Genomic DNA, 14,035 nt, shown 5'->3' on the forward strand with positions numbered 1-14,035 from the left:
ATTATCATTATTACCTGCCCTTTGGCTTCAGCTCTGCTTGTCCCCAGGACCAAGGAAACCACTAGAGAATGAGGGCCTGACTTCTTCCAGCTGGCAATTTGTCCATGTGGCCTAGTAACTCTTATTACCCTGAAATACTGACCTCCCTGGTCTCCTCAGTTTGCATAGACACCAAATCATATTTCAAGAGGGATTAAAGGTACCAGGAATAAAAATAGGTATAGTGCTGTCATCATACTGTAGCTAAGATGATATGCCAGCTGGAGCTTGATTCTTATGTCAGGCACATGGGCTTCATAGTAGACTGGACTGTTTTTAAATTCCATGGTGGTTTTATCATTGCTCCCAAAGCCATGCAACTAACTCTTCCAGGAGAGCAGTGAGAAGAGAGAAACTTTTGCCTTCTTCTGGGGTAATCATCAGGGGTTCTCCAGGATGAGGGATCCTCTTCAGTGATACATGGGCAGTGGGTGCTTATGTACAGAGGATGACAACCAACCAGGGTGGATTGCCCAGGGGAGCTGGAGTGGACTCTCCCATTCTGGGGGCCAGCCTGGATGTGAAGATTTGTCTTTTGCCTTTCCCTGTTTTTTTACTTTACATTCCTTTACATTTCTGTCTCTTTGTGTGTATATATATATATATATATATATATATATATATCAAGAGGACTCTCTCTCATTTTTAATGAAGTAAGGAGAATGTATATCTAATTCCCCAACCATAAGAGATCTGTTACACTCACATATTTCAATATCTTAACATCCTTAGTATCCCTTGGGGACCACCATAGCTTTCCAAACACAAGTGACAAGTCACATAGGAATTTCATTCTGAATGGATTACTTTGTGGACCACAAAGCTCCCACTCCCTGAGGGCTTTCTTGTATCCTGTAGCATCCTGGCCTTGTTACTCTAAGAGGCCTTAGTGATGGCCCAACAAAGTGAACTCCTTAGGAACAGAGATTTTGGCCTTACTCATTCTTGTCTGCCTGGACTCTGGCTTAGTGTTGATATGCAGTAGGTGGTCAGCAAATGTTGACTGCTGAGACTGACTCACCTGTTGAATTGCTTTGTTTTCTCTATCTTCACCTCATTTCTCAATTTGGTTTTCCTCAGGATCAGCATGAACGGAATCACATTGCTGGGTACTGGAAGCAAGTTGGACCAATTGCTGTGGGCTCTTTCTGCCTCTTCATATTTGACATGTGTGAGAGGTGAGCAGGTGCCTTCGGGACTCTGATTGAAATGCCCATCATCATGTCTGCTCTTAACTTTTCAGGAGTGTTCCAAAAGGAGAAAGCTGGCTGGGAGCCTTTTTACTATATCCTCAAATAAGGGTTAGAATTCTTTTATTTAATAGATTTTCTTTTTTATAATTCTTACATCATTTTTCTTTTTTGCACAATGTATGCATTAAAAAAAAATAAGGATTGGAATTAAATCAAAGATGAAGACTTTCTAAGTTGCAAAACACTTGAGATGATCACATTCTTCAAATTCTGTTTCTCTTTAGGTTCTCTGTAACTTTTCTAGTCTAAGTGCAACCCCGGCCCCTTGCCCAAAAAACTAAGAATATATAAAAAAGGAAAGTTTCCCTTGGCCTCTGTACTAACTGTGTATTCCCTTTCCATCTCATTTCTCTTCATAGGGGGGTACAGCTCACGAATCCCTTCTACAGTATCTGGACTACAGATGTTGGAACAGAGCTGGCTGTATCCTTCCTTGATGGGTTCAGGGTTCTGTTTCTTCCCATAGCTGCCCAGTTCCCAAGATTATTTTCTAATTCCTGCTGATGTTCTCCATGTGTGCTCAGCCAGACCTTTGATCCTCAGGCCCCTGATAACTGCACAATTCAGGTAAATAATGACAAGAGTTAGTGCTTGCTTTCAAGCCCAGTTGAGAGCAGGCATACACAAGGAGGTTGCAGCATGTCCCCACAGCAGAGGGAACAGAGTGGCTGGTCTTCCCACAGCCTGTCTAAATTATCTGTTATACACTTGTTTACTGCAGACTGAAGCATGACTAGCTTTTCCCTGGAGCCACAGAGGGTCATTTCTGGGCCCCCGTGGGAAAGCCTGTTTCTGAAGTTATCTGTGCATGAGACTTCTTACAGTGACTGACCTTGGTGTGCTGGATACCATGCTGCTGCTATTCATTTCCAAGACCAAGTGGAGATAAGGCTAAGGTGATTAGTTCCAGAGGCATTGCCGAAGCCTCTGGTTGGTTGGCATAAACTCCATCTGAGTCATCTTCATGAAGTAGAAGTGACAGTCTTAGCTTATCCCTTTTAGGATGCTGGATTTAAATATTTTATCCTACTGAATAATATGTTAAATGCTTTGGGAGGAAAAGACTCCTCTGGAGAGGAGAGAAAGGCTTAAGTTATATTTTTTTCTTGATGGATAATATCCTGTCCTGTGCTCATAAATATTCTTTGTCTCTGGTCATGTGTGTATTGACGAGATTTTTGTGAACCAACTAAACTAGCAGTATCTTTATTTTAAAATGAAGGAATTGGGCTTTCCTCTTTCCCTACCCTCCTAAATATTAGCTGCACAACACCAGGAATATTTATAATGGTCACTTGGTCAGTCTACTTCTACCCTTCTGCTGCACAGATATGAAATAAGGTGCAGGGAAGCAAAACAAAATTCAAATCCTGTAGTTAACCATATCCCCTTCATTCTAGGGTACTGTGATTGTAAGGAAGGAGGAAAAACTGCATTAAATATATTATTTCATGAAACATACCTATTTTAAATTGTACCACTTGGGATAGAATCGTAGCAGAAGAATTGGAGTCAAGTCACTTTCCTCCCAAGGAACTCTGTCTGCCCTAAGCCTTGGCACCTCTCCCATTGTGTTTTAATGAAAGGCCCCAAAGCTGTCTTGATTAATCTCAAGAGTATCCTTCTCCACCCTCAACTCCTACCTTGGCCATGTGTCTCTCTATTCCGCTTGACCAGATTTTTCTTGTGGCAACAGGAGATTGCAAGCAGTATTTCACTCTCTTTTTTTTTTTTTTTTTTTTTTTTTTACTTCAAGGCTTTTAATCCTATGCCTACTTCCCTTGCAGCTGCTGCTGCAACCCCCATTTCATCATCTCTAGGCTCTAGGTATCTCTAGGTCATTCTTATAAAAATCCAGGGTCTGGCCCAATGGCTCTCAAACATGGGTAGGCATGGTTTCCTAGCCCTCAAAAAAATCTGATACCTTGTATTTGTTGTGATTTTGGGATGTGATTTTTGGGATGATTTTAATGCAGTTTTCTACCCAATCAGTAGTTAACAACTAATATCCACTATTTCAGAGCTTTTCAAATTTATTGTGCATATTAAATTAACCCCTTGGGAACCTTGTTAAAAAGCCAGTTCTGGTTCAGTAGGGCTAAGGTGTGTCCTAGAGCCCACATTTTTAGGAAGCAAGGCTCCCTTCCTCTGCCATCTTGGCTTAGAAAGCAGTTTAGAACATTTCCCTCTGTGGTGCTGCTGTATCAGAAATACCCAGTTTTTCTGTTTTGTCTAAATATTGAAAATTGCCTAAATATTTGGAGACAGAGAGTATTGCTATTGGAACTGGGAAAGTTGTTTGTATCCTGGCTAGCCTGCCATTTCCTTTACTGGACACCATCAGATGGCCTTCATCATTGTGGCTGGGATCTGCCTCTGCCTCTACTTCCTGTTTCTGTGCTTCATGGTCTTTCAGGTGTTTCGGAACATCAATGGGAAACAGTCTAGCCTGCCAGCCATGAGCAAAGTCCGGCGGCTGCACTATGAGGTGAGCAGCTCTCTTGGCTCATTCAGGAACTGGTCCTCAGCATCTCCTGCTTGATGTTGACACATTGTCTCCTTCCCCCTCCTTCCCCCTTTTCCTTTTCCCTCCCTGGCTCCTCCTCACCCCTCCTCCAACTCCCCCCCCACGCACACACACATACACACTGAGAGAGTCTCATGTAATGTAGGATCTCTGCTCAAAATAAAAGACTGAATCCTATTGTGAGAAGCACTTAGCTGGTCCATCTGACTATGGTGTTTTCTGTGGTATGCATGTCTGTCTATCCCCAGTGAGGAGTAAACTTGTTCAACAGGTTCTTCAGCCTTGAGATGGAATGTAGGTGCATACCAGATGAGAGATTGGACTATGGTGGAATTGAGATTTGGCTTGGGGTGAGGTTTTAGTTAAGGTTCCCTTGCTGAGAATGAGCCTTAAGACTGGGGTTCGGCCATGGTGATCTGATTTCTAGAATACCATGGGCCACATTTCCTCTAAAATATCCAGCAGCTACTCAGGTAGAGCCCAGTAATCTCTGTTTATAGATCATGTGCCTCATTCAAGAGACACACTTAACACTCCCAAGTCTCTAATGCATTCATAATTCTTCAAGGCTCCCTTGTGTTCTTGCCTAAGTGACAGTGCTTGAAGATGTGAGTCTAATTCTGTGAAAAGAAAAGCAGAAACTTTAGAACCATCGGGGTTTTTTATATGCAGCGGATCTGCAAATAAGAATCCTTGAATAATAGGCATCCCTCCTGAAACACAGGTTCCCTTGGATCCTGTTTTCAGGAAATCCCAGGCCCATTCTGAAGCTTTCCTGTCTCTGGAGTTGGAGTGACACACGAGAACATTCCACCAAATCCAATTCTTGTTAATTAATATGCACATTTCTTTTTGTTCACTGGAGCAGAATTTTATTACAACCGCAGAAAACTTGGATTTGGTAACTTTGAACCCTTGCAGAGAAGCATAACCAGCTTAGCAGGGAAATTAGCAGCCTCCCAACGTGCAGTGAATAAAATTTCCCAGACTCTGGTATCACTGTTTCATGAGAGATAAGAACATAGAAAATATTTGGCCCAAGAAATTTTTCAACCACATTCACCTCTGCAGGAGAAATATTACTATGTGAAATCATTTTGCTGTCACTGTTAGGGATTCAGTTTTATAGCTTTCTTTAAAATTAGCTTTTTATAAATTTGCATATTGAGAAGAAGATTGGTGGTCGCTACTGGAATATTAAACTACTTTTTCTCTCTTTCCTAATAGGGGCTAATTTTCAGGTTCAAGTTCCTCATGCTTATCACGTTGGCCTGTGCTGCCATGACTGTCATCTTCTTCATTGTCAGTCAGGTACGTGGGCCCTGACAGGTCAAGGTGAGAATGTCCCTGGAGAGGTACTTTCTCTCTGCACAGAAAATTCTATACAGTTGCTGAGAAAAGAACAGGTAGTCTAGGATGCTGGGCAGCTGGGTAAGCGATATTTTTAAGGCAGCTCTAACCGGGGCCTTGTTATCATCTAGTCAGAGATGGAGTGAATTTTCCCTTTCAGAACAGCCCTGTTAGAGGAAAAGGTTGCTGAAGTATAAACCTGCAGCCAGATTGAAGGGTGCTTATTCCAGTTACTTGGAGAATAAACTTTTTAAGCCATTTTCCATGACACTAACTTGCAAGTGTTAATTTGATTTGATCCTTATCTGCTACTAATACAGATCCTTTTCCCTATTAGGAGTTTAGAAAACAAATATCCATAATCTTAATATGGAGATTAATATAGTAATTAGTTAACTAATATATTAACATTAATCAATACATCCCCCATTCTTTGTAATTCTTATCTTGCCTCTTAAACATGAAATGTAATTCAAAAATTCACTCATAGAACCTTATCTTTCTACCACTGTTTCCAAAATTAAAAATTCACTAGGCTTGAAGATGTCATTGATAATGATAATACTTCTAAAATATCAGTAACTTGTTTTGGAAAGTGGAAAGCGCTGTTTCAATCTAATGCATTAGTGTCCACCATTCACTTGAGCTTCATGGAAGTCCTCTGGGTAGATAGGATACAAAGAGTTATCCCTGGTGAATTCGCTCACCCTCCCGCACTTCTGACTGTACCCAGTGCTTATATGAATAAATAAATAAATCTTTAAAAAAAAAAAAAAAGAAAAGATTAACATGTAAGAAAATAAAAGTTTAAAAAAAAAAAAAAAACAAAGAGTTATCCCACTTTGCTAGAATACGAAATCTAATGGCCTTAGAGACATTTCTCATTTTTGCTGTTTTCCAGCTAGTGGAATTGTGGCTGGTTTACTGAACAGTTTAAGGGTTCAATTTCCTTATCTGTAAAATGGGTATAACAATAGTACTACCAGCAGAAGGTAGGCTATAAGGATCACAGAAAGTACACGTGCAAAGTGGTTTGCAGAGTGCCTGGCACATTGTGAGCATAAGTAGCTGTGTTCATGTCAATAGCTAGAAGGGAGAATGTTGTGCCAAAGGACACTATGAATTAGGGACCAGAGTGCAGTTCTTTTGATTCTTGCCAACTGCTCTGTCATTCCTGTATTTGACCACACAGAGAATGTTAGTGCAGCTAGAGCTTCGGGAATAGGCCTGATTCATTCTACTAGCAAATTTCCTTCCAGTATAAGGACATCCAAGTTTTTTTGTGCCAGGAGCCTCTTGGGCTGTCTGGTGAAAGATAAGGCCCCTTCCCATTGAATGTTTTTAAATGAGTAAGATAAAATACTTTGGATTTCAAAGGGAATCAAATAGGTAAGTGGATAGATGATATATATGTTCAATTCTCTATATTACACATATCTCTCTGCTATGAACAGATGATTTCTATCAGTGAAAAAATTATAGGTGGCGCTAATATTATGGAGATTTGTTTTCTACACTCATAATTGAAAGAAACAGTAACCTTCAGTTAGAGAACTGGTGAAAATAAAAATATAACTTTTCCTATTGAAATTTACGAACAACTTGAATTCTGTCCAAGGATTGACAAACCTATAACCCAGGTTTGGAACTCCCAGAGCCCTGTGGGCTATGCTTGCCCGCTGGGTAGTGTTAGTGTTGCTGCTGAACTGAATGTGGAAAAATATAAAACAAATATGCATATGTATCTTAATAAATTCTGTTCATTACATCTGCTTTGGCTTACAACAGTGCTGCATTTGTAGCACACTGTTTGTTTATAAGACCTTAGAAACTTCACTCTCTACTCCAAAAGCCCTAAGAATATTTCAGATTGTGAATGAGTTTTTTATTCAACTAGCTGGGTCTCAAACAAGGGTGTCTTGAGGACTGACTTCCCTTGGTTGATTTCCTCATGTGACCAAAATGCTTTCTGATCCTCTAGTCACTCAGTCATTCACTGTGAGGCTTAATGCAGAAGGTTCTGCAAGACCCAACTGCTTGGAGAAACAACCTCAAGTCAGATGGGTTGAGGAATAAAAGATAAGTACCGAGATATGTTCTCAGGAAGATAGAAAGTAGGGGCACTTTCCGTCCTAGCCTCTTTCTTCCACTCTGGAAAGCTGACGCCGTCTCCTCGCACGCATCCCACTTAACTCTCGTCTCCTCAGAATCCCTTCCACCTGGAGTCAAAGACTCTTGGCTGTCCTTTAAGGCAGCTACATGTCACTAGAACTTAACCTTGTACATGCTAATTAATGAACATTTTTAAAGCAAAGGAGGCCAGTCTTTCAAGGAGTATCGTTTGTGGCTTTCTTTTGGGGAAAAAAAAAAAAGGGGATTAATATTCCCTTGCCCCAGTATTTTCTAACATAGCTGTAGCCTGTGGCTGGCTTTTTATATCTGCTGCAATAGTCGGCTGGAGTGGATTTCAACTCTTAAGGGGGTAGCAATGAGGTCTTTTGGATTCCATTAGCTCCTCACATTCTTCCTGCTGGGTTTTTTTTTTCCTAAGGTTTATTTATAGATATCTAAGACATTTTCAGGCATAACTCTCAATGTCCCAGGTACTGTATTAATAGAGTCATCAGAGGATTTATTTTTTTAATGTCATTTTGGAATGTCTCAGCAATGAGCTCACCTGAAAGAAAACCTATTGGGTAACTTTTTGAAATAGATCCCAGCCTTAGGTAAAAGGAATGTATTAAAACTCCCATTATACTCTCAGGCTTGCTGGGAGAGCTTGCATTTAAGCCCCATGAAATATAATGCGTGGGGATCTCGCCAGGATATTGAAGCTCTGAGGCCAGGAATGAAAGGCCGAAGGGAAGCTGTGGAATGCAGTGACCTTGAGGCTTTGTAACTGGTTCCTGAGGTCCAAGCTTTTAATGCCTGCCATTTTAATGGCCCTAGTCATAGCAACCAAGAGATGGTACATCACAGTCTGGTATTTTAGCCCCTTCCCTCTGGAAAAGAAAGAGGTGTTCCAGTTAGAGGTGGTAGGCAGTAGGGAACAGAAGTGCAATGCAGGGGAGAAGGTCACTGACCTTCACTAAGGAGATCCCTGCAGCCTGACATTCAGGTCAAGCCACATGCAGTGAACTCCCAGAGAGCCTGTCCCCAGGGTGTGTGTGTATGTGTGGGGGGGTGTTTGCGTGTTTGCACACTATCACTTCATTCTGTCACTTACAGAGAAAATGTTTCCAGTTAGAGAGTCTGTCTGAGATTTTGAAATCTTGTTGTTAAGTGGAATGTTGGTTGTCAAGACTACTGGGTGTAAAAGGATTTGACCTTCAGTTGGCTCCAAGGGTATAATTGGGTAGTTTAACACAAAAGTATATTGTTCAAATGTTAAATCAGGAAAACCAGGGACTTTTAGAAATAAGACATATGCAGAGGAGACATGATTTTTCTTTGGTGGGTCTGCCTGATTTTTCTCTGGGAAAGCTAAAGGGAGTGCCTGCCACCTCTTTCTGCCTGGTTTTAATAAGATTTTGAATTTAGAAGTCCTGTTCTGTTGAGGCTGTTTAATGTGGTACATATTGGTGGGAATGTGCCCGGAGCTCAGGATGTCTCAGGCATGAATAATTGAGAGAGAAGAGGGGGAAGCACAAATAAATCTCCAAACAGTACTGTGACACTGTGCATACAGTTCATTTATGCAAATTCAACTCTTTGTCCTCAGCAGGAAATAATACATTGAGAGATTACAAATTCAATAGTATGAGTAATTCTGCCACTCCATCCTAAACTGTGTGCATATGTCCCAAAACAAACAAGAGAAAAGCATGAATATGCTCACAATTTCAGCTTCTGTATACCCCTCCCAGAATGAACATTTCATGTCAGTGGTTCTACTCCAAAATTATATTTTGAACATATATGCAGCTTCATATATACCACATATTTACTGTGACTAGCATGTATTATAGCCATGAACTTTGGAATAGACAAACCTATTGGAATGCTGTGTAATTTATGTATGAGGTGGGCAATTCAGTGAACTTTCAAAGAAAATTTGACCCCACACAATAGTTGCTTAAGGTAATATGCATATCTTGTGTCCTGTAATGGCCAAGAATACCTTCTTTCGAAGTCAGGACCATGACTTTCTAGCTGAACAATCTTAGCTTTTCATATCAAACCTTAGCTTTCCCAGAGAAAAATTAACCCATGTGTGGAATGGAAATATTATCTACCTATCTCATAGAGTTGTTTTTATGACTAAATAGTATCTTTCATGTAAGTTTCTCAGTATAATGCCTGTCATGTTAATGGCAGGCACTTTGTTAACTCTCCTTATCCTTGTTTTCATCATAAAAGAATCTTATTTTTTTCCATTATCTGTGTTAAATGCTTTGTGATAAGTGATAAAAAAAATGAATAAAAGAGAGCAATATTTAAATGAATTAACACTAGTCTTTGCCCTCTTACTTTTAGGCACAATTATTGATTTACTATGGAATGCAATATTTTCTTTTCAGCAAGTCATTTCTTAAGAATGACTGCCTTTATTTGCACTAGCATTCCTGCACACGCCCATTGTCCTTGACAGCCCCCTGCCTATTAACACCAGTGTGAATCAGGCATGTGGGTGGGTATTGTGCCAATCACAGCCAGAATTAACTCCAGCAACATCATCAGTACTGAATATCCCAGCTTACATTACAGAAAGTAGTGTTTCTTACAGGCCATCCCTGTAAGGAGCTCAGAGTAAAAGAAAAGGTACTATCATATTCCTTCTTAGCCATAGTTCACCCAGATAGCTCTTCTTAATCATAGAGAGTTCCTTTGCTAGGACAGTGGGGACATGTCTTTCCAGGAACTACAGTATCTTAAGGCTTCCTCTCCCCTTTCATTTAAATTCATTAAAAGCATCTTATGATACTCTGAGTACTGTAATTTTTATAAAGTTAGGATTTTCTGTTCTTAAAAGTAAGAAGAGTGACATCTGGAGACATTTCAAAAAAGTAAGTCCTATGTAGCTTGAGTGCTAGTACCTTGGTCTAAAGTTCAATAGTGGTTATAAAATCATTCCTTTTCAAAAAATATTCCTGAGCACATCATAGAAAGAAAATTATTTTATCAAATAAAGAAGAGTTGGTGGTGGTAGTTTTATGAATCACAAAAATGAAAAATCATGTATTACCAAATGAAAATTCAGTCTATTTAGGTCATTCAAAGGGAAATATGTACACCTATACCTTTATTACACCAGGGGGCCAAGTGAGTCAACAGGTTATAAAGAGTTGCATATGAATATGGACACACTGCTTCATAAACAGGAGGTGAAATCAGCCTGCTTGCTGAAATCATTAACATATAGGTATAACTGTCTATCTTCTAGTTTAGGAGGGGCTTCTAGAAATGGTTTATATAACTCAGCTTCATTAAGCTATCATAGAAACATTTGTCCAACTCTCTCTTTTACTCCCATTTAAAATTCCCTGTAGTAAGCAGAAGTGGTCAAAATCATTTCATTGATCCCAGAGCTGGCACTAATTATTAGGCACTCAACTCAACAGTTCTGTTGACTGTTCTTAGTATAATCCATATGTCATCAGACAACCCTTAAAACAATTACCGAGTCATGAACACAGACAAAAGCAGCTTCAAGACAACCTTGCAGAATCATGAATCATATGAAAGCTTTATAATTACCTTTGTAAGTGACTGACATGGATTCTACACATAACTAAGATTTTTGGAGTGTTTGCTGTGTCTGAGGAAATTTCTTGAACTATTTTTACTTATTTTTTCTCAGTAACCCTGCAAGTTTTTATTTTGCCCTTAAGGAAATAGGTTCAGTGTCTTAATTGACTTGTTCATGTTAAGTGGAGAGAATAGTAGACCCTGGATTTGAGTCTGGGTCTCTAAGCTGTCTGCTTCCCCACAATGCCTCATTGAGGATAACTACTCACCTTATGGATTTATTTGTTTATTTAATCATCCTGTTTTCATTGAGCCTCTGTGGTACATCAAGTATACTGAAAAGATAGTCAACAAAACAGAACTGGTCTTGCTTGCAGAGAGTTTACATTTTCTAGAAAGACAGATAGCAGAAGGGGAATTATAATTATGGATAACTGTTAGACTGAAACACAATTTCCTTAAATTAGGGATAATGACATTGCTATCTTAGGAAGACACTCTCTGGTGATTCTAATGTGCATCCAAGTTGAGAGCTACCTACTTTGTGCCTATCATGAAATAAACTCTCAGTTAATCTTAATTCATTCTTATATGATTCAGATTAAGAAATGGAGTCTTACATGGCTTCTAATTTTTCACATGTGTACAAGAGACTTGGTATTTGCTTCGGTTGATTCCATGTTTGTGTTTTGTTTCTCCTTTCCAATTGAATGTCACTCTCCTTTTTCCATAGGTGACTGAAGGCCATTGGAAGTGGGGCGGTGTCACTGTCCAGGTGAACAGTGCCTTCTTCACAGGCATCTATGGGATGTGGAACCTGTATGTCTTTGCTTTGATGTTCTTGTACGCACCGTCCCACAAGAACTATGGGGAAGATCAGTCCAATGGTGAGTTCTAATCTCATTAGCAAGGCTTAATTCTGGATAGTAGGTTTCTATCTTTTTAAGATTTAAATAACAAAGATTCTGAGTTTCCCACTCAAATTCCCTCCAAATGTGGTCTTAGGACTGGGAGAGAGTGAATGAGCACTGCCAGGGACTCTGGAGCCATCAGATAATAGGTCAGCCAGATATTTAAGTTCTCATTTCTTAATCTTCAAAATACATTTGGAATACTGGATTCTAGTCTAATGCCCCAGTTTTAGTACAAAAATTAAATTTTACTCTCCTCAATTTCTTGAGCAAAATTGACTCTTGGAATGTAGACCACAAATCAGGTGGAATGGGACTGGTCCCTGAAAGTTAAACGTGGACCTGGTTTCATTTTTCCTTCTCATTTTCCTGTAAGGGAAATATATCCAAACCATAACTCTTCCCCTGCCCCCATAGCTTTCCTGTCCTTTAGTGCTGATACATGCTGTCTTTGATGCTAACACATCAAGGACAAGGGACCATTTTATAGATGAGGAAACTGAGGCCCAGAGAAGGGAAAGGCTTGCCTGGGGTTTCTATTCTAACCGTGGTAGAGGGAAATGACTGTCACTACCTCAGCCAGTTAACTTGGATTAAGTGGCCTGGCAAACAACTGTTCTGATCACTCCTTTTTTGGATATTTAGTCCTACACTGCTGTTTTCTTAATCTTCCTTGTCTATTTCACACCTTACCTTGCCACATACTTGCTATTCCCCAGATATTAGGTTCTCTTTCTCAAATCTAAGCCAGCATCTACCTCAGAGTAGAGACCAGGGCTTTAAGGTCTTCGTGTCCCCTGGTAGCACCAGGGCAGTTGGCCTGGCTCCTACATGAACTCAGTGAGTGTGAGTTGAAGGAGCAGGTGACATAACCTGCCTCTGTCTCCCTCTAATGAAACCCTGTCTCCTGTGGGCCCATTCAGAATGTTTCTTCCTCCTTGAAACCTATTCCTGATCACCCCAGTTGGAATCTAACAAATTATATTCAGTAAAATACTGTTGCACATGGGCCTCCATGGTGGCGCAATGGTTGAGCGCTGGGTTGCAAAGCTGCCTGCAGCCTCTGCAGCACTGGTTCAATCGCCGGCCACCAGGTGAGGGTCCCACATGGCGCGCAGACCTCTCCTGCTATGCCCGCTGCTCCTCTCAGCAGTGTACTTCGTCATTCTGCCTGCTCTGCTCTCTTCTCTGGCTCTGGTGAATTCTCTCACCCTCCCGTGCTTCTGACTGTACCCAGTGCTTGTATAAATAAATAAATAAATCTTAAAAAAAAAATACTGTTGCACAGGATGTTGCTAGGCTTTGGTAATCAAATTAGTTTGAGGATCATTGGATTGGTCAGCATTATTGAGATTTTTACTGCGAGACATCTTGATGTCTTTAGTACATTAATTTGTACTGAAAGTCTTTTAAAAACAGGTGGGGGTAACAACATTTCCCAAAAATTTTTAAATCATTTGGCTCTAAAACCTTTTTTCCAGGCAGTGTATCTTTTGGAATGAGTGTTCTAAGGAACAAGCCTGGGGGAACAGGATTCTATTTCTAAGTGGTGCTCACAGTGTAGATGTGGTAGATGAGTTTTGGCCTGTGTCTTCGGAAATCATGAAGTGAATTCAAACTTTGAATGTAAGAGTTCTAGATTCACTTGCACGTTTCACAGATTGAGCAGTGATCTTGAGAGGGGATAAAAAGATGGGGGTGAGGGCATGAAACATGGAGCAGGGAGAGAAGGGCATCTGTGCTAAGGGCGATATGATGGTCTCAAACACTATCAATCTCCTGCTCCTTCTGTGCAAGAGCCTCCTGGCTTCAGGCCTCTTCCTTCCAACTCGACCCTTCCAACTCAACCTCTCTGTTATAAAGACTTCCTGTCACACTCACTTTCAGACTCATCCTGGGCAAAAATAAAAAGTGTGACTTATCCATCCATGTACCAAACTCTTGGTATGATTGACTTGCTTTCTAGAAAGCTTGTAAGCTAGGCAGCTTTCAGCTTCCTTTCCACTGCTAGCACTCAATCTTTTACTATTTTCATGGAAAATGTGGGCTGCAGCCTCACAAACAGTGGCCCTCCAGAATGCCAACAGGAATAGAGTCTGGGCTTGTGAACAAGAATCTTGATTTCATTTCATGGTCTTTCTGTTGGACTTTGACAGAAACCACATGGACCTGTCCTTGGCTTGGAAGTATATTAAGCAGGAATCAAGTAGGTGGAGCTCCTGCCTTCCAGGGAAATACCACACAAAACATTTGGTGGACTTCCTGGG

The 14,035-nt window shown here is 40.4% G+C and overlaps 1 protein-coding gene and 1 long non-coding RNA gene across 2 annotated transcripts in view; one reads left to right on the forward strand and one right to left on the reverse strand.

The window, feature by feature from the left end:
• Positions 1 to 14,035, forward strand: part of WLS (Wnt ligand secretion mediator) — a 103,207-nt gene that overhangs the window by 79,247 nt on the left and 9,925 nt on the right. The window contains exons 7-11 of the mRNA XM_037499507.1: positions 1,120 to 1,217; positions 1,652 to 1,715; positions 3,637 to 3,780; positions 5,047 to 5,130; positions 11,591 to 11,744. Coding sequence (XP_037355404.1) covers positions 1,120 to 1,217; positions 1,652 to 1,715; positions 3,637 to 3,780; positions 5,047 to 5,130; positions 11,591 to 11,744 — 544 coding nt within the window. The remainder of the gene's footprint in view (positions 1 to 1,119; positions 1,218 to 1,651; positions 1,716 to 3,636; positions 3,781 to 5,046; positions 5,131 to 11,590; positions 11,745 to 14,035) is intronic.
• Positions 11,212 to 14,035, reverse strand: part of LOC129145170 (uncharacterized) — a 54,700-nt gene continuing 51,876 nt past the window's right edge. Inside the window, exon 3 of the long non-coding RNA XR_008550340.1 lies at positions 11,212 to 11,248. This is a non-coding gene — a long non-coding RNA (uncharacterized LOC129145170). The remainder of the gene's footprint in view (positions 11,249 to 14,035) is intronic.

Source organism: Talpa occidentalis, unplaced genomic scaffold (genome assembly GCF_014898055.3).
Source record: "Talpa occidentalis isolate TD23 unplaced genomic scaffold, MPIMG_talOcc4v2.1 talOcc4.9, whole genome shotgun sequence".
Lineage (NCBI taxonomy): Eukaryota > Metazoa > Chordata > Mammalia > Eulipotyphla > Talpidae > Talpa > Talpa occidentalis.